Source organism: Chelmon rostratus, chromosome 2 (genome assembly GCF_017976325.1).
Source record: "Chelmon rostratus isolate fCheRos1 chromosome 2, fCheRos1.pri, whole genome shotgun sequence".
NCBI lineage: Eukaryota > Metazoa > Chordata > Actinopteri > Chaetodontiformes > Chaetodontidae > Chelmon > Chelmon rostratus.
This window is the reverse complement of record NC_055659.1, coordinates 11606405-11634224: the sequence shown is the minus strand read 5'-3', so window position 1 is coordinate 11634224 and position 27820 is coordinate 11606405. Positions and strand designations below refer to the sequence as shown.

Below are 27820 nucleotides of genomic sequence, written 5' to 3'. Positions count from 1 at the left end.
CAGCAGCAGCAAGCATATAATAAGTGAGACATCTGGATATGTGGAATGACCTCAGACGAGTCAACCCAAATGTTTTAGCTGTCCTGATGAAAAAAAAAAAAACAATTAAAAGAACAAAACGAATCAAACACTGCAGGTACATCAAGTCTATGTTGCATGATAAAATATTGTACTTTGATCACATATATTTTGTTTGTATGGCTTCATCCACTCTAAGGCCATCTATGCTTTGGCAGTTCGGTGCATTTTTTCATGTTGTAAAATGAGTAAAAAAAGTCAGTGGAGCTGTATATATAAAGGAAAAAATGCATCAAAAGTCTTAATATATATAGTATATGCATTGTAGTGGCTTGTTAAAGTCACCTTAAGTTTTTGTTCTGGGTAAATCTGTTATATCCAGGCTCAGTTCACATTTGTCCAAGTCTCCATTCTGCTCCTCAGTGTCTCGGTCCCAGAACTGTCTCTCTGCGCTGTCAATATGTTTTCCCACATCAAAACTGTTTCTCTCATGTTGCACTCCATTCTCCCCTGTTGGTGACTCTTGGATGGTGCGACCTCCCAGCTCCTCTGCTGCCCCTGACAAGCTCAGATGTGACTCTTCCACGTGACCATCACTGGCTCCTGCCTCTTTATCCTCCTCCTCTTCCTCCTCCTCCTTCAGGGCCTCTGCAGCTCCATCCAGACTGGAATCGCTGAGGAAGGAGTGCGGGGTTTGGGTATCCTCCATGGACAGAGGGGTCTCATCAGCGAGGCGGCCCACGAGATTGCTGCCTGCCCCTGGGGTAAGAGGCATCTCCTCCTGGTCCTGGTCTGGATCCTGGTCTTTGCTGCAGTAAGCGTAGCGGTGATTCATGTGTTGGGAGTATGAGCCGGAGTGAGAGAAGCGTTTGCCGCACTTGTCACATTGGTAGGGTTTCTCTCCAGAGTGCAGCCGGCTGTGCTCAATCAGGTGGTGCTTGTGCTTGAAGGCCTTGTTGCAGATCTTGCACTCATGAGGACGCTTGCCTGTAATAAACACAGAGAAATTATTTATGATTCATCCTATAAAGAAATACTTATAGTAATATACTGGAATCTCTTTGACGCTTTTCTTTGTCATAAACAGTTTGGAAAATATGCCTGTAAGGTGAACCGCTAGCAGCCAGTTAGCTTAGCACAAAGAATGGAACCAGTTAGCCTGGCTCTGTCCAAAGGTAACAAAATCCACCTTCCAGCAACAACACCTTATACAGTCTCTAATTTGTTCCTGCAAAAGCTGAATTGTAAACACTACAAGTTGTGGTTTTCTATATCTGTTTGGGCCAATTTTTACATTTTGGTTTTTGTGCGTTTTAAAGGTGGGTGAGTCATTCTGGTGAAAGATTAGACGACCTTAGCATGCCAGATTTACTCTGCTGATTGCCTGGATCAGTGTGGTGTGGCTTGGGCTGAGGTGCTTTGTTTGTTTCCCATTTACAGAGAGATGACTGTGCACAAAACAGATTTGACAATAAGGTGATATACGCTGAATACGAAATTCAGAAAATGTCTCTTCACGGTCAGTTAGCTTCTGTGTGTGCGCTTCAGTCTTTCAATCTTTCAAACAGTCTTTCACCAGACGGACTTTGTGAATTTGTGAACATCAGAGGTGCTCATAGGTAATGCTTGTTACCTTTTGACTGAGCCAGAACAGCTGTTTCCCCTTGTTTCCAGCCTTTATGCTAAGCTAGCTTTATGCTAAGCTGCTCATGGTAGCTTTATATTTACTGTGCAGAAATGACAGCGGTATTGATCCTCTCCTCTGCTTCTCAAGAAATCAAATAAACTTATTACCAAAATGTCAAACGAGTACCTTTTTAATAAATATTAAAGTAATCTATAACCTATAGGAAGTTACACATATTGCGCACATGCTACAGACCTGTGTGCTCGTATTTGTGTCGGAGCAAAGAGCTGCTCTTCTGGAAGGTTTTTTCGCAAATGTCACAAGCGTAAAGCCCTTCATCTGTTTTCTTCAGTCTCTTCCTCCCTGGCCCTCCTTCTCCGTCCAGTCCTTCATCCATGAGAGAGAGGTAGTCCAGAGCGCCACGGCTTAACACCTCACCCTACGGAGAAAGTGAGAGCAATTATTAGTGTAATTCTACACATCCTTACAACAATGCTTATAAAAATAATCACATATATTAAGATATACATATATTCATTTTTAAGCTGTTCTTCAGTAGTTATGCATAATTCTTTCCAATAAACGTGAAAGAGAAGCCTTATTCACCATGAGAGCTTGTCTCTCCTGGTGGATCTTTTTCAGCGTGGCCTCTGTGTCTGCCTCCATCATGTAAGCCATAGGAGAGAGAAACCCAGGGCTGGTAGCTGGCTGGCTGAATGGAATCGCCGTGATGCCATCATGCCCTGGAAGCCCTAAACCCGACTGGTTGAAGATAGGAAATCCATTGTATAAGGACCCTGCAAACACAGGAGCTCCGGCCCCGCTGTAGACCGGGTGGTGGTGAAGGGGTAGATGTGAAGTGGGACTTGGCCTCCTCAGCTGCTGGCTCCCGAGCTCTCTCCTCTCTCCTCTGGCTGAGTTGCCATTTACAGTTTTGCTTCTCCCCTCTTGTTGGTCTGACAGCTGCTTCGGCAGGGAGAGGTCCAGAGGTTCACTCTGTGAACTGGGGCTGCCGGTCTGGTTCTGAGGGGAGGAAAGATCAGGAGGACAGCTGGTGAGGTCGAGGCAGACCGGGGAACTGAAACCTGAAGAGGGAACTCTCCTTCTGGCTCGAGGTGATGACAGATCTGGGGAGCGGTTGATTGGTTGGCTTGGGCTTCCCTTCTCCTGGCGGGACCAGTAGGCTCGTGAGGGCAGAGCATCGTGGTGGGGCTGTGGGGGAGAGTGCATGGCGACCAGAAGCTGCTGCGTTGCTGAGTGCCAGCTGGGCTTCTGTAATGGCGATTTGCTTCCAGAGAGGCCGTTGGTTGCTTCACTCGGCTTACTGTTCTCCGGTTGGAGAGCAGATCTGGGGAAGAATATGGGTGACGAGGGGTAGTCTTTGCTGCGAAGACCCTCAGGCACCTCCACTACCTCTCGGTTCATCTTACACAGGTAGCGTTCATGCTGCAGGAGCACCGCCACGTTGGGGAAAAGCTGGGAGCACCAGCGACATGTCACCCCAAGCACACCTCTCTCCCCTTCACCTGACCCCACGGCCTCTCTTCTCCTGTCAGGTGACACCTTCCTGTCAGGCCCCCCTCCGTTGTAAATCACCCTTCTTTCCTCCATTGCAGCTCCACGTCCTCCTTCTCTCTCCATCTCCTCGTCTTTCTTCACCTCCCTGTGAAGCATCTCCTGCAGCATCTGTTCAAACTTGGTCCCAGAGTGCAGATAAGGCAGCAGGGTGGTCCCTTTTAGTATGCTAGCCCTCAGAGAGAGTTCTGCAGAGGGGTCCCAAAGCCGAGCCAGATCTGAAGTTCTGGGGAAGCCCGTGGGGTTGTGGTGGGGGCCCTGCAGTGAAAGCTGGTGAGGATCCTCTGATACTTGGCCCAGAGGCCTGGAATTTTCTTGAGTCTGTGACGACATCAGCGAGCCCTTGTCATGACTGTTTCTCCCCCCGCCTGCAGGGGGAGATGTTGGAAATGTGTGGTGGTAGGAGCTTTGGCTATGTCCATTAAATGCACTGCTGGCTCCTCCTGTGTTTCCTCCACCATTTCCTCCACCACTCAGGCACTTTTTGCTGCTTAAATGTGAGCTGTAGGAGCCAGAGTGAGAGAAACGCTTCTTGCAGTTGGAGCACTCATAGGGTTTCTCACCTAAAGGACGACACACAGAGGGATATATTCGTCAAAAGATGCTGGGTTGAAAAAAACCTTCAACTTTTAACAACAATTCTCTTGTCCTGCCATGAATTATTCCAACTTGTTCTCTTTCAACACATCAAATTAGGTATAATTTCATACCACACGATAAGTAAGGGTTACAGATACAGTGGAAACAATAGCAAATTGATGGGTGAGCACAGCTGTTTTGATGTTATTTTGTCTCACCGCTGTGGATGCGGAGATGCTCTTTGAGGTGGTGTTTGTACTTGAATGCTTTCCCACACTGCAGACATTTGAACTTCCTGGTCTCCATGGCTTGATCCAAGCCGATGGCACTCTAGGACGATTGGACATTGTTATTAGTTTTATAATACACATTCGGGGTGGAATTTCGAGTGTCAGTTTTATCAACACAAAGTTACACATAAATAACCTTTTAAGACTAAATAAGCACATCACACAATATAGGTATGATATTTCAGCCTGATTGCAGCTGTGAAAAATTCTTCTGCCGTCTGCGTGTATCTCACCTTGTCCTGCATTTGGTTGTGAAGTGCCAGGTGCCGCTCCATCTGTGCCCTAAGCGTGGCGGTGTATCCACATAGCGGACAGGCCAAGTGGCCCCCCTCCCGCTCCTGACAGTACTTGATGTGGTCCCTAAAAGATGTTCCTCGCTGATACATCCTGTGGCAGAATGGACAGGCCTGCTGGGCCCTTCCAGCATCTGGAATCCAGAGAGAGGTGACATTTTAAACAGACAATGTCAATTTTCAGACATTTACTGAATATATCCATCCAGCCAGCCATCCATCCTATAAACCACTTATCCTGTTCAGGGTTGCAGGGGGTTGGAGCCTATCCCAGCATGCATAGTGCAAGAGTTGTACAACTATTAAACTATGGCAGTGTTTTAAATAAACTTGATATACTCAAAATAAAAAGTTGAACAACAAGCAGAATATTTATAAAAATGTGTTAGCTTATGTAAAACCCTGACAAAAGCTCTTTGTTGAACCATTAGTGTTTACAAGATGACACATGAAAAGCCTCTGTTCCTTTTCATTTTCTCAGAAAAACAATAGAATGATCTGATATGTGGCGGAACGCGGCCGTTTACAGTCAGCCTGCGGCTGAGTGGATCATCAGACCTAATAACACAATGACTGGCTCAAGAGTAGACATTTTACATCAAATACCATCGCAGCTGTTCCCTCATTAGCCTACCTGCTCTCTCAGGTGAGCGGTGCTGAGCTCCTGGTGACCAGATGGCAGGTGGCAGCTCATCATGCCCGCTGCCCGGGTGGTACACAGCTGCCATGCCATTGTGGTTCAGATGGTCCAAGAGACTGGCTGAGGTAGAGGCCTTCCTCAAGTGGGCCAGAAATTCATAATGGGCCAGGTCCTCCAAGGCATTCTGGGAGTCTGAGTTCTTACCTGGAAACAGTTAAAAAGATACAGCGTAAGTGAAATATCCATTAAAAGAACTATGTTTGGTTTTTTTTTTGTTTCATTGTTCTTTTGTTTTTTACATTAAACTGTTGAGCAGTGTCTGGCATCATGTAAACTTTCATAATTATGATGCATTCGCACACGCACCTACTTACATTTGCTGAAAAATGCTAGTATTGCTGCAAGATTCTTTTTTCTTTTATTTAATGGGCTTAAAGTGAAATAAAAATCCTGGCAAAGAAGGCAGCATAAAAGCTGTGTTATGACAATAAATACAACACTGATTCCAAAAAAGCAGGGACGTTGTGTATAAGTAAATAAAAACACTCATCATTTGTAAATTAGCTGTGTTGACGGTTTTACAAAGTCTTCCTGAGTCCATGTAGTAACATCCTTTATACAATCATGTGTTCACAAAGTGGTGAACCTTGCTGAGCGACTGAGCCTTTCGAGGAAGCCCCTTTCATAAATCAACGAAGCTGATGAGATAAAACATTAAATATATTGTCTTTGAAAAATGTTTTGGAAATGATCATGTTCTGTTTATGTTTTGCAGAGCGTCCTTTTCCAGCAAACTTTTTTGGAATCAGGGTTGTACAGGACGGACGACAAAAAAAGTTAAGGAAAGTGTCACACATTGCGCAAAAGAGCAAAAACAATACTTTGTAATAATGCAGATATATATTAAGCATTCCTACATAACCTATTCTAGAAATGGTTTGTCTAAAAACCTTTAGATTTTAGCGTTTTTGAAGCTGGTCAGCCTTCTTGTCAGTGGTTGAACCACTGCTGCTGTTACATTTTCATGTACTATGTGTTCAATCGAATTCTTGAAAGAGGGATCGGGTTACATGTGTAAATGTGTGTGTGTGTGTGCAGAGGAAGTGGGAATAAACTGCAAAGTGACACCGTGCAACTGAATCTAATGGAACTAAATTGTTTACTTGAAGACTGACAGATAAAACAATATATTCAGGGAACTGGTTGGCCAGATATGAAACTAGACTTTAAGAATTCTTTCTCTCTCGTGTCCTTGAGTGCAGTGACAGGCAGGCAGAGAGAGAAAGCCACGAGAAGAAGAGAGGACGCCTCCTATCACGAATCAAGCCAGTCAGCTTACAGCCACTTTGAGGAAGATTTTTCAAATGTTTGCAGATGTTGGCATATTTCGAGCTGTTTTTTATGTGGTGAGGGGAAGAGCCTGCGCGGTCGAGTGTTGTAAAAACTCAGCTTTGCCTTCATCAGGCAAGGCCAAATCACACGAGGCGAGGGAGCTAAGTGATTGTTAGTAGGCAAGCCGCGTGAGCCTTTGATCTCTCCTAAATAAAAGGGAAAGCCTCACGTCGCGCAGTGCTGATTTCAGTACCGTAACGTCACCTCTTTGATGCATGGAAATATTGTGACATTGTGTGGGATGAGTTCTTTTGTCATGCTTTCAGAAGGCAGCCTTTTCAAAGAGAAGGGTGAAAAAAAGGAACAGCTTGTAGGGAAGGCATGGTTTCACAAGGAGCTGATATGAAGGTGTATCTAGAGGGCTCTGAGAAGCATCATGAGACTGGAGGAGTCTTGCATCAGAAAAAGAAATGTAAACTTGTTTACACTTACAGTAGCGCCATACACAGCATTCTCATACTGTGTATATGTATTATATTTTACATTGCATTGCCAGTTCCTTGGCCTTAATTCTTAAAAAAAAATACAGGGTGTTGTAGTTCAGACAATAAGAACTTAACTTCAAACAGTTTGTCTAACAAGCCAGCGTTATATTTTAGAGGATAACTTACAGTACATCCTCAATGGCTCCTGGTCTCCCTCCCTGTCAGCGGCAGATGCGGTGGTGGCGTCCTCCGCGGCCTCGGCCTCCGGCTCCACCTGCCCCCAGTAGCTCCTGCTGCCGGGGCTGAGGCTGTGAGGCCGGGTGGAGCGGGCTGGGCTGCCAGGCTCCTCCGTCCCCTCACTAGGCGTCAGACTCGTCTTGTCCAGGCTCTCCTGGCAGTCCTGGGGCTCCAGGCTCCACAGGCCAACCTCATCCTCCCCCTCAGATCCCAGTGAACTCACTTGCTCAGCATCCACTGTGAGAAGGAGAGAAAAAGAAATGACTTAATTTGAGGAGAGACGAAAGACGACGGCTCAGGCTGACGAGTCATGTTTAAATGCAGCAAACAGACAGTGTGCTCATTCGGGATGTATGTTTTGCAAAACTATATTGTATCTTTAGATATGTTAAAAAATCAGATACCATGAACGTGTGTCTCGTGGTGTCCAAATATATTTATGACATGATTCAAAATGTGACAGACATGTGTTTGTTATCATTTCAGATGGCATTTAGGTGTTTGAGCTGCAGATTATTATCAAAACAAACCAAAGACAACGCGACATCATTTTAATGAATGTGCCAGAAACTGAAACAGAACAGGGGAAAAACCTGAACAGGAATTCAAAAACGTTTTGTAAATTCCAAACTATATCTTACAAGTTGTTCCGAGTAAAAAAAAGAAATAGGGCATTATCATTTGTTTTAGTTTCTCTTTTTATCTGTGTAACCTAATTTGCTAATCCCTCCTTGATCAACGAGGTGACAGAAATACTGTGGGGTAGGTGTTATGATGCTGCACTATACTCCTAAAATGTTGGGACGCTATGTGAAACATACATAAAACAGAAAGTGCTAATTTTCTGATCCTTTTTCACATATACGCAACTGAAAATGAAGTACAAAGACAATATATTTAATGTTTGACCTCATCAGCTTCATTGAGATTTGCAATTAATTGTTTATCCTGAATTTGATGCAGCAACATGTTTCAAACAAGTTGGGACAGGAGCAACAAAAGACTGGGAAAGTTGTGGAACGCTCCAAAAACACATGTTTGGATCATTTCACAGGTAAACAGGTTGATTGGTAACAGGTGATAGCATCATGATTGGGTATGAAAGGAGCATCCTGGAAAGGCTCAGTCGTTCACAAGCGAGGATGGAGCGAGGTTCAGCACTTTGTGAACACATGATCGGATAAAGGAGATTACTACGTGAGCTCTGGGACATTTTTTAATGTTTCACACAGTGCCCCAACTTCTTTGCAATCGGTTGTATATCAGTATTGTTCCTCTGTGAGCGAGAGGAATGAAACTGTCTTCATGTAAAGTTGCTCCATGTGTTTCTTATCAGATATTTTTATGGCTTTGTGTGGATTATGATCAATACAAGCAGACTCAGCATGCAACATACACATTTGTGCAAACGGGACCTAGTCCTGTAAAAGAAGCCTCCAAACTAGAATCTTTCACTGAGCTTTCTCCACAATATAAAACTTCAGACACAAATGAATAAAGTATTAATAGTCATTGCTGATCAATTTCAAAACAGTTTGTTTTACTCTGACAGTACTGAGAGTGAAATGTGACATTGATTTTAAAACTAAAAATAAATTAAAACAGATAAATTAATTAAAAATATATCTATTTAATTAAGGTCATGACTAAAAAAATCCTTTCTTTGGCTTAGTGATCAAACTTCAATCAATTCCAATTGCAGCTTTAATTAATGTTAGTATTAATCATTTATGATGTTTTCTGTTTGCTAAATAGAGGGTTTGCCATTTTAAGACTTCTGCTCTTCAAATTTTCTTTGTATCAAATGATAATATGTTATTTTGAAGTAAAACTCTGCTCTTATAGAACGCCATCTGCGCTACTGTAGTAAAATCTGTTTTTGTGTCTGAATTCATATTTGTAGCATGTACGGTGTGTGAGTTGTGATGCAGCAGGGAAACAGTGCAGCAGCAAGAAGAAAAGATAAATAACAAATTGTAATTTCAACGTGGACCCTCAATGCCCAGACTGCAGCTAAACTGGAAAGGCGCATTACTTTTTCCCATGGCAAAGACAATAAATGACAATCACAAACACATGCCTGGGATTTCAGCTGTACGCTCTTATTTCCAAGGCTTTTTTTGAAGACTCTCTGTTTTCCTTTCACTGATTGGCAATATCTAATCACGACCAAGTAATGACCATTTAAGAACACAAATAGACTCCCTGCCAGCGTCTTTGAAATATATCATCATAGAGAGCCAAACCATTGTCGAGGGGGGAGCACGGACTGTGCCAACATGCAGAGGAGCAATTCTTCTTTTTGTGTTGTTGTGAAGACAAGGTTTCTGATCAGTATCTGACAAAGGTCAAAGTGCAACATCGTCATGCTTCTTATTAATTTTAAGCATGTTTTCTTCTTTGGCCTTGAGAGTCTTGGGCGTCTCTTCATCAGATCAGAGTGAAAATAAGGTTTCACAGCTCATTAAATTTCACCAACATAAAGTTTATTCATTAAACTGTCAAAACAACTCCAAGTCCCTCTTGAAAGAGCTTGGTTTTTTTGTGTGTGTTTTTTTGTTTAGCCTCTCCAAAGGCACCCATACTGGTTGGTGGGCACAGTAATTGATGAGCATTTTGCTTTCAGATCCTCTACACATTGAGTTTCGCCCCACAGCTCACAAAGCGAGAGACTGTGCACTGGCACAGACATTTTAGCAAATCAACCTCGTCGACTTTACATCTACAGAAGACGCAAACACACAGAGATAAGACACACACACTCACTCCGCTACTGAAAGACCAAAATGGAGGCAGTGCTGCTGAGGGGGTGGCCTGCAATCACAAACACACGCAGGCTTAAAACACTTGCGAATGTGCCTGTTAAATTTACGCACATTCTTCTGATGAGAATATTAGCTCAAAATGTAACACCTACATGTTTATCTGTATGTATCAGCATGTTGTGTGTCCTGCCCCAGCTCTGTTACACTCCTGCACAAATGCAAAACTCTGATTCATCCCAGACTAGTCACCCAAGCCTCTGCTCCATGTAGCGCTGCTCTGCTAACAAGGGGAGGAATGACTTGCTCTTATGGGCAACGAAATTGGTCATCAAATGTGCTTGCCTACAGCAGACAGCTATGAAGTTATATGATGTAGTTGAGGTCGACCTATCAGGCCTGCAGGAGTTTCCCGGGATGATAGGACACACCGCTGGGCCCGAAAGCAGCAAAAATCTGGTCTGGATTAGCATCAAATTGGCTCTAATTTTCCCTCCCATGGCAGTGAGTGACACTGAGCCTATATGTGCTGTCATTAAAGCGGCACCGCACAGGGATGGCTTTCATTATCTGGCCCGTTGATTTATTTATTGGGATAGCGATTGTACCCTTCAAACAGGTCTTTTGTTGTTGGAGCAGGACAGCTAAATCTTTGAACAGCGCAGGAGGTTCGGGATTGCCTGCAAATCGAGATTGTATGTCAAGGTACAAAGGAGTGATGAATTCATGCAATGTGCAAGAGCTTTCAGAATATGTAATTTGTTGGAATATGCTGAACACAGAATACCACACAGTACAGCACAGTAGAAAGCAGTCCACTGCTATTGTGCATGCACTGTAGTGTGCGTGGGAAGAATGTGACTCATATCCAGAGAAAGCTAACCGAACTGTGCTGCATCATGCTTGACGATGTCGATCACTCAGTCTTTTGGGGTTTCTGAAGGTTTGACAACAACAGTGTGTTCAGATCAAACGCCGTGGCACTATTTTAATCTGTCCTTCCCTTTCCCTGCCTGGTGGTGACTGAGAGATTGATGTTGCCGTCAGAGGCCTAAAAAATGATGACCTGCAGTTCTTTTAGCCAGTTTAGTTTTCCAAAACCAGACAGAGTGGGACGCCTGAATACATTCATGTGCACAACTGACACACAGGGAGGGAGACACAGAATTTTTACACAACCACATGAACATGCAAACCGCATCAAAAAAAAAAAAAGGACATAAGATAAAGAAGAAAAAATCATCTCAACATGTCTTTTGCACCAGCTCACGAGAGCACAGAGATAGTCGGTCTAATTCTGCTCTGTTTATATCCCAGAGGGCATCTACTGTACAGCAACACGCTAAGCTGCAGTTTATTTTACGATGCACACATGTGATCTGGTATTGACTTAGTAATTATGTGGCTAAATGGTAAGCACGCAATAATTACCTAGAAATTACCTTGTTTGTTTCTTTTGGTTTTAAATGGCAACAAACAAGGCCAGGCCCAATTTACCGCACAATGTAATCGTTACCGTTCTGTTGATTTTTACTATTCAAGATTGTTACATAAAAGCCAGAATAACGGCAATGTTATATTATCAGTGCTGTTTAATAGATTTTCTTTCCTCACATGAAAGACAGCAACCCAATAAATAACTTTTTATGCAAATATTAGTTTAAGACATTTCGGGAACTGGCAGAAATACTTTTTGAACAACACTGAGCACAAATATAAGTATTTCTGATATACTTTGTATTAGAAATACTGAATAATTAATTAAATACTATTAAATACTCAGAAAAGTACAGTTTTTGTGACATACTGAAAATTAGACCTATTAAACACACATCATATGCATACCTTAAAATTACCATTAAATTTACATAGAAAAAAAAGTCAAGTACAGTGCATACTTTTACGTCCTGAGTTCAGTTTTCGAATTTAAATACATTTTCAATTTTTTAGGTTATCGCTTTCTGTTTTCTTATGTCATCAGTTTTATGTACCAAATAATTTTTTAAACCAACATATCAATCAAGGGTTGTCTAACAGCCCAAAATAAATTAGCTCCATGTTGCTCTTCAGATGGCATACTGTGCCACATTAAAGTAACATCTGATACATTTCACACGGTGCAAAATATAAACAGTAAAACTGTCAGAAACAAGGAGGGACACAGTCAACTGGACAAAAACTTACTGATCCATCATACGTCTGTAACAGAACTCTTTGTGATGTCCAAAAACACGTTTGAAATATTATTTAAAAATTATCCTCTGATAGTTAGTCTTCCATGCTGTTAAAACTGCGATGGTTTCGTGGGTGACAAAAAGAACAACACTTGCTATTTTGAACTCTAAACTACGAAATTACCACATGAGGGACATGGACGCCTACACACGAAACAAAAAGCAAGCGCAGGAAGATGTGTGTATTGTCATTTTACAGTACCTATGAGAGCAGAGACGAGGTCAGTCCATATTCATCTGCAGAGCACACTCATCTTGACAACGGTGGCCTCTCTTAAAATATCTCACTGAAATCAAACATGCCATTTAAATGAAATCTCACTGTGGGAGCTCTCCTAGTCATACCTGCTCTTACTGTCTGACATTCATACGATGAGTCATGGGAGGACCGCAACCAAGAACAAACACCTCCCACCTGATCTCCTTCATCTTTGCTGAAACTCACACTCTCTGTGTCTCTGAGGGCGATGGTTCCTTCTAACTTTGGCACCTAGGCCTGATCTGGTTTGGTTTGGTTTGACCTGCCCTAACAACACTGAGAGGGAAAATTCACACTGATGACCACATGCCAATCGCATTTTATCTACCTGTGTTATTGCACATGCATCAAGTACAACTAACACACTCTCATTCCCCGTTATGTTCTGCAACAAAAAAAAGAAGACACAAGAGGATGTCATTTCAAAATGCTGTCATCCTCCAGCATCACAGCAGAGTGTAAGATAACGACAATATTCCAAAGTGAGTATAATTTACTTTACAGAAAACTCGGTGCTGAATTTTCCTCTTGGTGGTTGCCTCATTTTGGAATGTGAGTCATAATTTCAATTTATCCAAATGTTTTACAGACTATATCATGAATGCTGACAGCAAATTGAGGATTAAATACTCTAAATTACATGTTAACCAATAGGAATGGTGGTAATGTGATGTTTTGCTGCACTTTTATTGCATTTCTGTGGCCAGAGGAGAGGAAGTGCAAACATTCTTGTCTAATGATGGTGAAAATAACCACAAACACATTGATATGAAAGTTCTAGTTCAATTGATTACAGTCATTTCTTAGCTGGTTGGCAGCAGGCCACAGAAAAGTCTGCAAATGGCTGCTGGCGAGAATAAATGAGACTGAAACTGTGACACCGTGATGGGGAATGTAAAGGTCATATTAGCGAGACGGGAGAGATGCTAAAATGTGATGTGTGGTGCAGTGAGAGATTTTGCATTCTTGCAATGTGTTCGGTATACAGTGCTGTGGTGTGTATGTTGGAGAAATTGGGTGACGAGTGCGAGACAGACGTACAGAGACACCAGTGCATGAAGATGACAGCCCGGAGGAAAAACTACACTGAAGGAAGACAGAAAGAACAAGTGATGGACAAAGAGAGAAATAAAAGATAGACAGAGGTGTGAGGAATTCGAGAAGAAAAGGTGAGAGAGAGAGACAGAACGCAGCAGTGTCAAACTGTCCCTGACACAAATCCTCCAACTGATGTCAAACTGTGAAAAACACGCTACAGAGGGAAATTCCCTCAACTCAAGCACACACACACACACACGCATGCATACACACACAAACACACACACACACACACACACACACACAAACGAACTAGGGTATAGAGAAATACAGAAAAACAAACAAAGGCAACATGTATTGTTGGCACAAATGTGGAGCAAGACCGGGCTGCTGCTGCAGAGGACTGCAGCATGATCAAACACAGCAAAGAAATGCATGACAATAGCTGCGTGTGTGAGTTCCTGTGTGTATGTGACACCCCATGAATATCTGGATTGCAGTCAGAGATAGAAAAGTTGAAGACCATGCAGTCCCACAGCAGCGAAGTCACGGCTCTGTGCCTTCAGATGTCCCGCTCATTAGGAGACAACACCCTGTCAGAGCATTTAAACCACCACCACAGAATGTGCAGCCGAGGGGCAACATCTGCACTCTGAAAGAAGCAGAGGCGCACGGAACAATCAGATCAAGTAATAAACACCAAGCTAATTTCCTCATATTGATTAAGGCTCTGCAAAGACGGAAGCACAATAGCGGCGCAATTCTGCACACTAAGAAGTGGTCTTCAAATCGGCAACAAACACTGCGCTGAAACTATTTTGCCTTTGCTCAGTGTGGCTTTTAATGATTCTCTTCAATTAGGGCCCTTGTGACACAAAAACAGAAACCCCTTCGGCATTTTACTAGCTTCAAAGCCACTGAGCCATTCACTGATACGACTAACAAAGTTGATTTGTCAACGAGTTGCGTTTTTAGTGTGACTGCACGCTGGTGTTAGTTTCATTATTCACATATGAGTTCTCGGTACGATTTCAGAGCTGCGAATCAAAGCACTGCCCCCCCGGCACCGACTTTAGCACACTGTGGTGTGTTGTGTACAGCTGCTATGGCTGCCCTGAAAGGGCCCAGGCATCTGAAAATTGATTGAAATCAGTAGCACTGATCTGTTATTCTCTATCTACATGTCACATCACTGCATCAAACACCGAACCACATATGCTTAGTGGAGACCTGCACTAACTTCAAAAGACAGGCAGATGAAACCAACAGCAAATAAGCAGAAATAATGTACAGCAAACCGAACAAATAGTTAACAAAGCTGTGACTTACTGTACAGTTGTTATGCTGCAGGGCAAGCTTATCTACCTCATGATCAAATTGAGAAAATGACAACTTCGCTGCTATTGTCTTTATCTTTCCCCTACAATCATAGACAGTTTCTTTTTTTTTTTCCATCTGATAGGTCTAATCTCCTCCTACTCATATTTGCACTTTGCCCATGCCTACTGCACATCTTTCATCGTTCTTTAAATACAGCAGGGTATGTGCAACTTCACTTTTTCTGATGTTTTCCTTTGCCAAACATGTGGGAATTCTAACAGTGCGCATTGCGTTGAGATTAACAACACGAAGTGCAACGATGACACGATAGCGCGAGTGTTAAACATGCGCTCGAACAGCGTTTTCTGTGCTACCGTGTCTGCACGTCCTTTCGCATTTCAGAGAAAGACAGAAAGAAAGAATCAGGTGTAGTGAGAGTGAGCATGTACAGGAAAGAGGTCCCAAATAACTTGTGGCCTAGACCAGTAATCACACCACAGAGGTGCACATACGTACGTGCCGGTGAAACAGTGAGAAAACTGTGACTCACTTGGAGGTACAGTGTGCTGAACTGCAGATACAGACACACATGGAGAGGCGGTGTGAAGAGAAGAAGAAGGAGTAACACACTCACAGGGTATACTTTCATCCCCTCTTGTACATTCCCACCAAAGCTATGTATTCTTAGATTGTGGTGAGTCAACTCAAGACATCCATGACATCCATGATATATTTTTGTAGCCTATAATGAGTCGACAGCTGCCTCCACACGAACTCCAAAATTAATAGCTTTACATTTCTCACAGGTAGAGCTCAAAGAGGCGACGTTGCTAGACAGTTTGCTTATCATTCAGTGTATCTAACAACTTCTGCAATTGATAATGTCACCTCTGTCTATAGGGTATGTTTTTTTTTAACACGCAGCATCTTGGAGGTGCACAGATCAGCCAAAGCAAACCACAGAGGGTTAAAAATGGATGACCACCTCAGGCTCATTTTCTAAGGGTTCTGCTTTGTTTTTCAAACATAAATGATGAAAAAAGAAAAGAGCAGGACAAAGTGAAAAGGAATAGCGATCACAGTTCATATCTCAATTTGAAAGTATTTGACAAAGTTCAAACATTTTTTCTATGGCACAAGTGCTGCCTCACCTTTTTTCCTTGACCTGTCTGCTGTGTCGTACACTCTGTATCATTAAACAATAGCCTTACTACCCTAATACTAACACTGAGACTGCCAGCTTGCTTACCAAACACCATTATTGATTTGTATGCAAGAAAAATGCAGCAATCAGTTTTTCTCTTTGCAGAAAAGGCACAAGGTGTGAGTGGAGAGGTGTGCAAAGAGCTTTTGTGGTTGCGTTTGTTCTTCCTTTGGAGGTTTCCTGTACGCTGCTGCCAGCATGTTTACCTGTCCTGTAGACCACCACATTGATATTTCTCAAAAAAAAAAAAAAAAAGATCTCATTTGACACCGGCCTTTACCTTCAAAGCAGATATGTTTAGTTTTCTGCGTCAGTGCCACTTCTTTGACTTTGAGGGAAGCATTTGAAAGCAACACAGTATTCTCTCAGTGACACAGTAGAAAGGATATTAATTTTTGGACAAATAATTTATTTACCTGTTTATTTCTGTTTAGAGTATATAGCAAGTTTATATATATATAAAATAACTTTTCATAGTTCTGTAAACTATTTAGACAGTTTATACAATATTGTTAGTATTGTCCTCGCAGCGATTTAACATCCAGAACACTCACACCGTTCACTGCAATATGATGACCTACAGCCTCCAATCTCACTCACTCTTTTACTATTCTGTAATAAACCACACAGAATAGAATTTCCACAGACCTATTGAAGCTAAAATAAGAAACACTGTTGATATCATTCTGGACTTCCCTACAATGTCATGCTGAAGTGTGTCATGTGACTCATTTACCGTGTCAGTGACTCACCAGCAGTGAACAAATTGACTTTTGACTGTTGGATCTACACTGTGTATGAGAGCTTGTACATATGAGTAAAGTCTTGTCACCATGTTTGAGCTCCGTGTCGGTGCCAGCGTAACCCTGTGTGCATCTGCTGCACTGGAAGCAGGACTCGCGTTGGTGAGAAAGGTTAGCTGGGTTAGAGGAACACGTTATTTTGAGTTGGCCCTCCGCCTCCTCCTGTGGCCCGCGCTGGTTTCCGTGTAGCGAGGGATCGGTGCTGGAATGCAGTAACGGTCACAGAGGGACCCACGCACTCACCGCACTGTGAATCAAAACCCGAACTCCACTTCATTAGACTCCTGTCATTGCAAAGACTCTCACACCACTCTATAAATACCCCTGTCTCCCCCCTCCAAATTTGTTTTCCCTCTTTTTTCTTTACACATGAAAATGCTCAGGGACTGTTCCAGCTGTCTGATGTGGCTCTTTATTTTGTACGTTGGCGCAAGAAACCACACAATAGTGGCTCCTTTTGAATATTAAAACATTCTCTGACGGAGCACAAAGGTTCTGAAGTTTTTTAATAGGGGTGCACGCTAAATAAAACTTCTCTTTGAGCTTAACAGCTATACGATGTGGGATTTGGTTAGTTCAAGTCGAGCTGCAACTTTCAGTTATTTACTACGGTAGATTTGTTTTGAGGGTGAAACAAATATGCCTGGACTGACTTTGTCTACTTCAAACATCTGTGTACAAGATCTGTTAGAGGTGTTTTGCAAGATGTGGTGTTATTGGAGGGGACAATTTACTGCATTAAAGCCCAAAATGCCTTCATCTAACCACTCAAAGCAGATTTAAAGCACAAGATACAAGAATTCTGATGAGCCCACATGAAGATATAAAAGACCAGAGCAGGACACGTGAAGGTATTCAGCACCATCAATCCAACTACTATTACAGCTCTTACTGCCACTACAACTGACAATAATAATTATCTTCCCCTGTCATCCTTCTCCACTCTGAAATGCAAAAAGTAAAAAATAAAGACATACAAGAGTGGATGTCCTGATAGTCAGCAAAGAAAAGACAACAGACCAGCTGTTGGTCCCACATTAGAAAGTGTTGGATGTAACTGTATCTAAATACACTTTGTTTTGTAATGACAAATGTTCTAATAGATGCATCCTGTACATGAGACCTGGCAGCCAGTTCCTGCCTGGTTAACATACAGACGGGGCGCCATCCTCTGGCGTTGATCAACATTACATCCTCCACCCGAGGGGATGATGATGCACTGAAACATTTCAAGTGACCACATGTGACCTCCATGGCTTTGAAACATAGAAGAGATGCCTTTCTAATGTGTCACTCTGCTTTTATTTTCTTTGTCTTTCTCTTAGTTCCTCTCACATGTCTGCAAACACTGTCTCCTCTCTTCTCTCTGTCCCTGCCTCTCTGTCTCTTCGCTCTCTTTCGTCACTTTCTTCCCTTTAAGCACGCACATATACAGAAATACAGGCAGCAAAAAGAGAGGAACACACACACGCTATTAAACTGGTCTTTTTGTGGTTATGCAGTTCTGATTAGGAAGACGTATGACTCATATTGCATATTAATGCACACACATCTGTATGTTTAGTTAGTTACAGCTTGATGTACTGGTGTGTGTGTGTGTGTGTGAGAGAGAGAGAGAATGTGTGTGCTGTGCATGTGAAGCCTGAACCAACGCCTTGAAAAAGAAACTAATTAAAGTCATGGAGAAAAATGCAAAGGCAGCAGAACCACACAAGAGAGTGTGTGCATGTCATTACTGACCTGGCCCAGTTGGAGAAAAAAAATGATGGCGAGAGAGAGAGAGAGAGAGAGAGAGAGAGAGAGAATAAAAACCTCAACCAGCGAAATAATGTATATAAAAAAGACTCAACAAGAAGAAAGGTTTAAAAAGCAAACTTTGGGAGTTTAAGAGGATCTTTGATGTGTATCAGAAGAGGAAAGCAGCCTTGCGACTGGGACGACAGTAATTTTAAGTCGAAGCAGAAGGCAGGCTGGCTGGCTGGCTGGCTGGCTGGCTGGCTGGCTGGCTGACTGGCTGCCTGACTGTGGGCTTTGATGGCGCTGGCTGTTTGAAGTGGTTTTCGGGGGATGGGAGCAGCGTGTGGTGTCAGTGGGACAGGGGAGGCGCTCAGGGAGGAGGGGGGGCATGATGGCGACCGTACAGGGCTTGGGGAACCCAGGCTGGGAGGAGCGGAGGATGGATAGATGGAAGAAGAGGGAAGGAAAGGAGGAGAAGGATTGGTTAAAAATGGAAAAAGAGGGAAAGGGGATAGGAGGTGGAGGAGGTGAGACATGTGGAGATAAAGAGCAATCAAAGGGATGATAAAGAAAGAGGGGAAAGAGAGAAGTCAGAACACTGAAACAGAACAAGAAAGAGATACTCACACAAAGAGAAAGAAGGGCGACAGATGAGAGGCAGAAAAAGCTGCAAATCCGAAAAAGAAGTTACAATGAAGAAAATGAAGTCAACCCTTCAGATCTGTGTCTGACATTCAGAGCCCTGTCTCAGCATCAGGCCTGGACACATTCACTCCTACCTATTACTTGTATCATTTAGATGACGTTACCTCCCTCTGATATGCTGCCAGGCTGCCTTATGAGTGACTTCCCCTTCCATCCCTCCTCCAATGCTGGACACATGTATGCACCGTATAATCATAACTGCACTGTTTGCCTGAGGTGCAGAAGTCAACTGCACAGCCTTAAAATGAAAAACAAATCGACCCTGTACAACTGATTTGCCAATTAATTTTCTTTTGTCGGTGATTGGCCTTTCAAATGAAAAAACTTTGCTCGGTCTTGTCATTTTGCAACACTAACAAAAACATGACAACCTGTCATGAGAAATTCTTTTAAAAAGATAAGACTATCTACTAGATTGTTACACGGGTTGCATACTGATGTTTATTTGAGCTGCTTCCTTTCTTGCACAAAATACTTCCGGTGTAAGGATCCTGTTCCTTATCATACCTGAGCGAACCAAAGATGAATTTGAGTGATCTAATACCGCATGCTGCTCGCAAACATCGACATCTTTGCTTTGTCTGGGGTAACCAGGTTGTTTATCAGACCTAAAAAAAAGACCACATTTAAAGGCATAAGCCAGTGAAGTGTTTTTTTCTTTTTTGTAAAACCAGTAATATATATGCAGTACAGACAAAATTACTGACCGAGGTGATGCATTCACTAGCTCTTTAAGTGTCTGCTGGAGGAAAAGTGTAAATGTGCTAAAAAAATAAAAATAAAATGAGATGTTGCCAGCAAAATAAACAGATTAAGGGAGTGAGAGAAAGGGAGTCAGATAGATCGTGTGATAGTGTGTGTAAAATATAAGACCTAAAGCCTTGACCGTTACAGGTGGGCCTAAAAATCAGTGAGGCATGTTCGCTCTATGAGGGAATGTGTTTACTCCCTCTCAGGTAACTATGTGTATGTGCAGTATCTGTGTGTGAGCAGGACAGAGCGTGGGATATGCAGGTCAGAGGAAGATGGTGGTACCAGGTGATCACAGGTACAGGGAGACAGAAGGGAGGAGGGGGAGCTGCTGGCTGAACTCTCCCATTCCTATCTTGCTGTCAGTCCAAGTTTACTTATTTTTTTTGCACCTGGGCTGACAGTGTACCAACCCCTGTTTGCAGATAAAGTTTATGATGGTGGACTGGCCTGAACAGAAGATCAGCCTGCCTTTCTGATGATCATTGATGACATTTTTCACAGAAATACTGTGGGCTAGTCGTTATGATGCTACATCATATACCATGAGATACACAAAAAAAGTTGGGGCGCTGCATAAAACACACATAAAACAGAGTCTGCTATTTTTCTCATTCTTTTTCACATACTCATTTGAAAACAGTACAAGGACAATACATTTAATGTATCACCCTAATAGATTTTTGTAAATAGTTGCTTATTCTGGATTTGATGCAGCAACATGTCTCAAACAAGTTGGGACAGGAGCAACAAAAGACTGGGAAAGAGGTGGAACGCTCCAAAAACACCTGCTTGGAACATACCACAGGAAAACAGGCTGATTTTTGCATTCATGTGATGATGTATTTGTCAGGTACTTAATTTGTTGGACAAGCCAAAGATGGGTTTAGATAAATTGTCAACAATTTGGACAAATTATGAACCCTCCAAGTAATTTTAGACGCAAAAATGCATTCCATTCTCTTGTTCCATCTGATCAAATGTAAATATTTTTTGCTTTTCTCTGTTTTATATCATTGTAAATGGACATTATCTGGCTCTCACTATAATTTCTGGGAAGGTGTAACAGATATTATTCAGAATTACAGATAATTTATGGACAACACAATTAATCCAAAGTAACTCAATAACAGAAATAATCCTTAGTTGCAGCCCTGTTTCAAAAAGACTGGGGAAGTTGGGGAACGCTAGAAAAAACACCTGTTTAAACATTCCACAGGTGAACAGGTTCATTGGTAAAAGGTGATAGTATCATGATTTGCTTGCGAACGACTCACTATGTAATGCTTTAGCAGTTCTTTAATTCATTTTCCGATATCTGACATGCATTGCATTGTATAACTTCATACCCAGTAAAAGACAAATTTATCCATGTCATCCATTCCGACTGGAGACTCCCTACTATTAATTCACAAAGAGCGTGCTTCTTCTAGTGCAATGCTCTGGTCTTGAGAAACAAGATCCCTTTGTTTGTCCGTCCTCAGAGAGTCTATGCAAGGCACAGCTAAACATTTTAACCGATTATTTCTCTTTCGATACAGCTACTTAGTTCTACAATCTTTTTTAGTCAGCTGCTCTGTACTGTATATGGTGCTAATCATAAGTGGAAGGACAGATGCGCATGAGACTAAAGTGATAACAGACTAATATTTGCCTTGAAAACACTGAATCAATGAGAATGAACTCATAGGACTGCAGAGCTTGTTTAGGTTTTCTGGCCTCAGAAGTGATCTTAAACAAAAGTCACCCCACTCCTGCTGGTTGCTGATGCACACCACATATCAAACTTCCTCTTTCACCCTGCTGCTCTGCTATATCGAGTTCCCTCGCTGGCAAACACTGGCACACTCTCAGCCAGCTGAGTGCGTCTGCCTGTCTGCCAGGCTGCTCTCCTCTCTCTCCCTGTCTCTTTTTCTCCCCTCTCTCTCTCTCTCTCTCTGCCACCCATCTGGGCCTTGTAATACATGACAGCTGAAGCAGGGTTTCCAAATTTAATTTGAGGTGTGATAAAACAGCACATATCTATAAACTGTGTGCAGAGAGCCTGCCTATGTGGATCGTTTTAACCTCTTTCTTCTGTCAAACATGTGCAGCATATCAAACGCATAATAACCAGGCTGTCTGCACAAAAGGAAGATCCACAAATAGACTTAATGGTGAGGAGCCTTGCCAAAGCAACGACAAAGAATGTAATAATAACACTGCAAATGGAATATGTCAAGAATGAAAAGGGATCAATTTGCAACATCAAGCTATATAATACATAAACCTTCTCTATCAGATAAAACGCCTTTGATGTGAAAATAGAAATGCCCGTATATGAGTGAGAAGCCACAAGAACTACAGTTTGTGTTAAACGTGCGAAAAGTGTATACCCACGCACCTACACACATGCAAATACATGCACACACACCTCATGAGCTCTGCGGCTATTAGCGCTATCTTACAGTTTAGAGGAGTGTGATCCTTAGACATCCTTTCAGCTCTCAAGTTTCTAATGAAGTCATGTGTTCATTGTGGTGCTATTCTAGTCTATCAAGACTATTTCAGTGTTCCTGATGGCCATGCCATGGATTTGACCAGTGCATTGTGATTGTTTGAATAAAAGTCTTATTTCTTTGAGCAGTGCACATACTTTTAAAACACAAATTTTATATTTTGTTGCAACGTGCGGAAAAGGAAGTTGCTGTAAAAAAAAAGAGAGAGAGAGAGATCCTACAACTACAGAGAGTCATGTGCATGAGCTAATATGGCGGAAAACCCCTCTGCGTGTATTAATCCTCCAACGGCACCACAAAACTTTCCAAATAATTCCTCCTGGAGCAGCGTGGCAGCCACGCAGCAACAACGTACAGTAAGACATGGGACTGCTTTGGCTACATCTGAAGCATCAGAATGAGCAATAATCAAATAAACATGTGAAAAATACCAGAGGGACTCAATCAAGGGATTCCCCATTACTGCTGTGCAGATCTTGCATCAAACACACAGAGCATGGATGGGAGAAATGTGTGACACTTGGACCTGTGGGAACATTGAGGAGCGAATGAGGAAACACTTAGATTTTCCCACATTCTGTCGCCCATCTCGTCTCTTCTGTCTCTACCCCTCACGCCCCTCAGCCCCTCCATGTCTTGTCTTCTCACGCCGCAGAGCTGTTTTCACTGTCTCCAGCCCCATCAACCCCATCAGTTCCCCACCTCTGTCATCCTCCTCTCTTTTCTTCATCCTCTGTCCCTCCCACCCGCTGGTTCTGACGCCTGAGCTGAGCCCCTTGAAGAGTCCTGGTAATAAACTGTGGTGCCTGGGCTCTTCATTGCTGTCTCGCTCTCCCCACCCCTCGTCCCAGAGCGCCGATACATCTGCCGTTAAAGTAGGCCCGGTCCAAAAGGCCCGGCCTCTCCACTCTGTACAGTACAAGCGCGTCAGTCTTTCACGTTCAAATGTTTTCCCCCTATTCTCTCTTTCTCTTTTTCCCTCTCTTTTCTGCTGCGCGAGTCCTTTGTGTACAGTGTGCTGTGCTCAGTGTGGCAGCACTGTGCCAGAAAAACCCACACAAACACACGCACGCACACACACACACACACGTATGCACACACATACACAGTCACAGACACACAGCTGGGGCCCAGCTGCATACAAAGACTGGGGTTTGGAAATCAATGAAGGAGAAAGAAGAAAAGGGGAAAGGAGTTTAAATAAATTGGCACTTGAAAAAAGAAGAAAAACGAGAAAGAGGGAGTGAGGGAAACAGGGAGAGAGAAAGTTCTCTCTTAAAAAGGCACATCAACTCAAAAACAGAGGGAGGTTTTTCACCGACTAACAAAACATAATGCGCAAGGCAATGGGACTAAATATGTTCGCAATGGTGCTCATGAAATGCAACCCTACATTTGATTCAAGAGGGTTTGAGTGAGTCTGAGCAGTGGTGCGGATGTCATTCTGGCGAAGATGCCTGCTGAGTTTGAATGCAGGGGAAAGCCTGTACATAGCGCAGCCAGAAGACTTAAAATAAATGATAAAACTTTCTGAACTATGCTGCTTCTGCTAAGCGGCAGTACAGCACCAATAAGGTGGCTTTTGTGAAATTAAGATGTAGAATTGATATCAAAGAGCTGCCTTTCAAAAACTAAAGTAGCTGTAGATGTAGCTGTTTTCTTGAATTTGTGAATTTATCTGACTGTTAACAATGATCATGGCATTTTTATGTTGAGGAAAAAAGAGGTAATCTCTTTTGTTCTTCAAATATCATCCAGAAATTTAGAGATTTTTTGTTGTGCAAAAAACAATTTAGATGATGAAAAAAATATGGGATCACCATTCTCTCTCAATAACAAAAAAGGCAAATGACCCCAAGCTGTCAGAAATTACAGATTTATAACCAACTGTGTATATGGGCCTGAAGGGGGGATGTTGACCCGTTAGCTATCTGTGCTCAGCTAATTAATTCACACTCTTTGAAACTCAAATCTCTCACGCACAACCAGAAAATACAGGTCATCATTTCAAATGGATATGTTTCTGTCCTTTGTCTCAGGGCTGTTTTTAATCTGCCATGAAGAGTCTGGAATGAAGAGTAGTAATTTCGTCACATTGCTTAAGATTGGTGAACATTGACAGTTTTATTGGGGGAGACAGAGACATAATCAATAGGCGCCTTGGAGACAGAAGAAAAGTCAGCCTATGTTTTTTTCTCTTTCTTCTGGTTTGGAAAGTATCCCCAAATCGCTGTCTTATGACTCTGGCCTGCCAAATTCATTTGGTTTTATCAAGGACCTTTAACTCCCTGCTCACACAGCCCAGCACATTCCAAATCCTACACAGAGCTTTAATACACACATTTCTACACTGACAAGAGGATGTAAATGCAGCAAGCACTCACTCACGCAAACCTTTCATACACATTACACTTGACATACACATATGCTATGTGTAAGCACGCCATCAGCGCAGGCATGCATGCAGAATCACTAACTATACGCAGTACAATTGGGAAAAAAGCAGTCCAAACTTATGTCCTAACTTATAATATATTGTAGCATATATTACAGATAACAGGCTTCAACATGACACTTGCAGTTTTCAGCTAAATGTCACTTTATAATCCCTTTTATTTACAGTCACTTTTAAAACGCCTTCACTGGTAAAACTTACTGGAAATTGACCAGAGGTGAAGTTTATCTTTCCTCTGAGGTCACTGCAGGAATTTAAGGAACTGGATTTTTTTTACTGGTATTCTGATAAATGACAGGTCCTTGTCAGTAAGTGTGCCTTTTTGTTCATAACCTTCACAGTAGTGTGATGGTGCTGATTTGTGAGATAGAGTGTAGTGGTCGACAAACTGCTACGTGACAGTCAAAGGTGAGAAAGAGAGTGTGTGTGTGTGTGTGTGTGTGTGTGTGTGTGTGTGTGTGTGTGTGTGTGTGTGTGTACACATGCAAACTCAAGTACCCATTATTGCTAAGCGGCCAGAGGGTATCTCACCCTGGTGATACTCCCGCTGAGCTTCACACCTCACCAAATAAAATGAGGAAACACTTGCAGCAAGCTAATAAACCATATTAGTAAACGGGCTCCTGAGAACAAACAGGCTTAGGACAGTTGTGTGTCAGATCAGAGACAAACAAGCACGCTGCATGGATTGCAATGGCTTTCACGAACCTCGAGAGAGTTAGGAGGGCCAGCGATGTTTGTGTATGTGTGCGCATGTGTTGAAGACAAAACATCCTCTCAGTGATAGCAAGATGACAAAAAACCTGAGTGACCAACTCAATTCTGATGTTTTTCTGGGTTTACGGCTATGTTTGCATTTGGTGTAATGGTTACATTTGTTTATCTCATGGCTTTCCCTAAGTCATCCAACAATTTTGCATTAACTACAGAGCCAGCTGTGCTCAATGGCAGTCATGTATCACCCATACACTCCATTAGTACAAAAAAAAAAATTTAGGTTTAAGGAGTCACAGTTAGGTTTACATTTTGGTTATTTCAAAAATGGTTCAAAGTTAAATTTAGGATCAGAGAAGCGTCTGATGTTGTGGATAACTTTTGTTTGTTTTGATTTAGGAAAGCAGGATTTGATCCCAACATAAATTTTCAGGCCCTATCAGCCAGACAGAAGAACAAATATTTACATGCGTGTGCATGCACAGGTGTGCGTATCTTTACTTCTGTTTGGGAGTTCAGAGCCACACACAAACAAGACTTTACCTGATGCATGAAGAACTCAACAGCGTTTCTAAATTCAGCTTCAGTTCCTCTGACGTAGGGGGTGTTAACTGCCATCATGTTAAGCTTTAGGTCAGTTGAAGCTGACCTGATAAGATGATAAGATCCACTAATTCTTCACAGTTCATGTACGAATTAGAGAAAGATTAAAACATGTAAAATGTGCAGCAGAATTAATTCCATATGTACATCATAGGCTACTTTGAATAAATGCATTATATTTATAAAAAATATATTTCTTTAAAAAATGTAAAAAAAAAAAAAAAGATTTTTTCCAGAGTCTTACTATTTCACCATCTACGTATCATGCATGTATTGAAATATCTGATAAACAAGGTTGTCAAACGTATGACACTGTAGTTCAAGAAACGCCTTAGCCTCACAAGATCAGCTGAAAATCCAGCCTAAGCCATTTTTCTTTTCTGACTTCTGATGCACTCCACATTGTACGTAAAGAAATGCTGATAAAAACGATATTAGACGCTTGAAATTTTGATGTAATGTCAGATTGGTTTGCAGGCAGGGCGTAGAACACAGATAACACGGGAGCAAGATCCTAGAAAGTTTCAGTTTCAGAGCAGATTAAGCTTTCAGCGTGAACAGCAACAAAACAAAAGCATGTATGAGAAAGTCGCACTTCAGTGCAGTAACAGCGGGCTGTAAGATGCCTTTCTGACCAAAACAAATGTCTTAGTTACTTAATAACAAAACTTCACTACAAAGTTTTATTAACAGAGGATCCTATTAAACCGTTGATTTACCCTTGATTTAGAAAATACGTTTTTTTTTTTCAGACACGTCAAATATACAAGGGTCAAGAGATTGCCAAAAACACACACACAAAAAAAAAAACGCGTGCAGCCACATAGAGCTTTTCTTGCGATTTCCTCACACTTTTTTCATGGCTGTACACAGGTATGTGTGCAGGTAGAATAATCCCAGTGGCTGCCGACCTGACGAAAGATGACTGCTTATCCCTGCAATTTATGCTGCAAGGCAATCACAAGCCATGAACGCAGAAAACACGTCTGAAATATGAGTGTAGTCGATGTGCCGTGCGATAAATTGCCACGCGGTGATAATACAAGATCTGAAGTTAGTTTTTCTGCAAAGTGCAGAAGAAATAAACCCGGTTCGCGTGAGGGCTTCTGTCCGCTGCAACATCTGCCTGCATCGTTCACAAAGTTATAAAAACTTTCCAGCGCTGCACGTTTCTTACCTCGATTCCTCCTGGGGTTGGCTTGTTTCCTTCGTTTGCCCCTGCTTTCTTCTGTCATCATCACGCTTTATTTCGCTTCAAAAAGTTGTCCAGGAGGAGCGGTGCGAGCGTGTGTTTGTCCTGAGTGCCTGCCTGGGAATGAATGGTGATGAGGCATTGCCTTCGGTCACAGCGGGAGACTCAGACCTTGATGCGACTCCAAGCAGAGGCGACGAGCCGTGAGGAGGAGTGATGTCAGCAGCAGAGGTTGGCCCTGAGGTCAGCCTTGGCATAGTAAACGTACACCTTCCCCATTTACAAAGTGATCGGCGTTGGTAAGACTTGCGCATATGGCCCACCACTTATAACGCGCCTTAACTTTGACAATATTGTCCCGAACTCGCCGCCCTGCGCCTCCTCTCCAGAAAGGGGATTCCGAGAGCGTCAGTGTGTCTATCAGCATGTTCTGGTTTTCTAAAGACGCTGGGCTGCTTTCACCTTTTCTC

At 42.4% G+C, this 27820-nt stretch overlaps 1 protein-coding gene across 1 annotated transcript; it reads right to left on the bottom strand.

Moving 5' to 3' along the window:
• Window positions 1-137: 137 nt before the first annotated feature.
• On the bottom strand, window positions 138-27393 carry LOC121612447 (zinc finger E-box-binding homeobox 2-like). The gene is made up of 8 exons (XM_041945337.1): window positions 27336-27393; window positions 7026-7313; window positions 5017-5226; window positions 4323-4516; window positions 4018-4129; window positions 2252-3783; window positions 1901-2084; window positions 138-1005 (listed from the first exon to the last, which is right to left on the bottom strand). The coding sequence occupies exons 1-8, from the start codon at window positions 27391-27393 to the stop codon at window positions 365-367; spliced, it is 3219 nt and encodes a 1072-aa protein (XP_041801271.1). The 3' UTR covers window positions 138-364.
• Window positions 27394-27820: the final 427 nt, after the last annotated feature.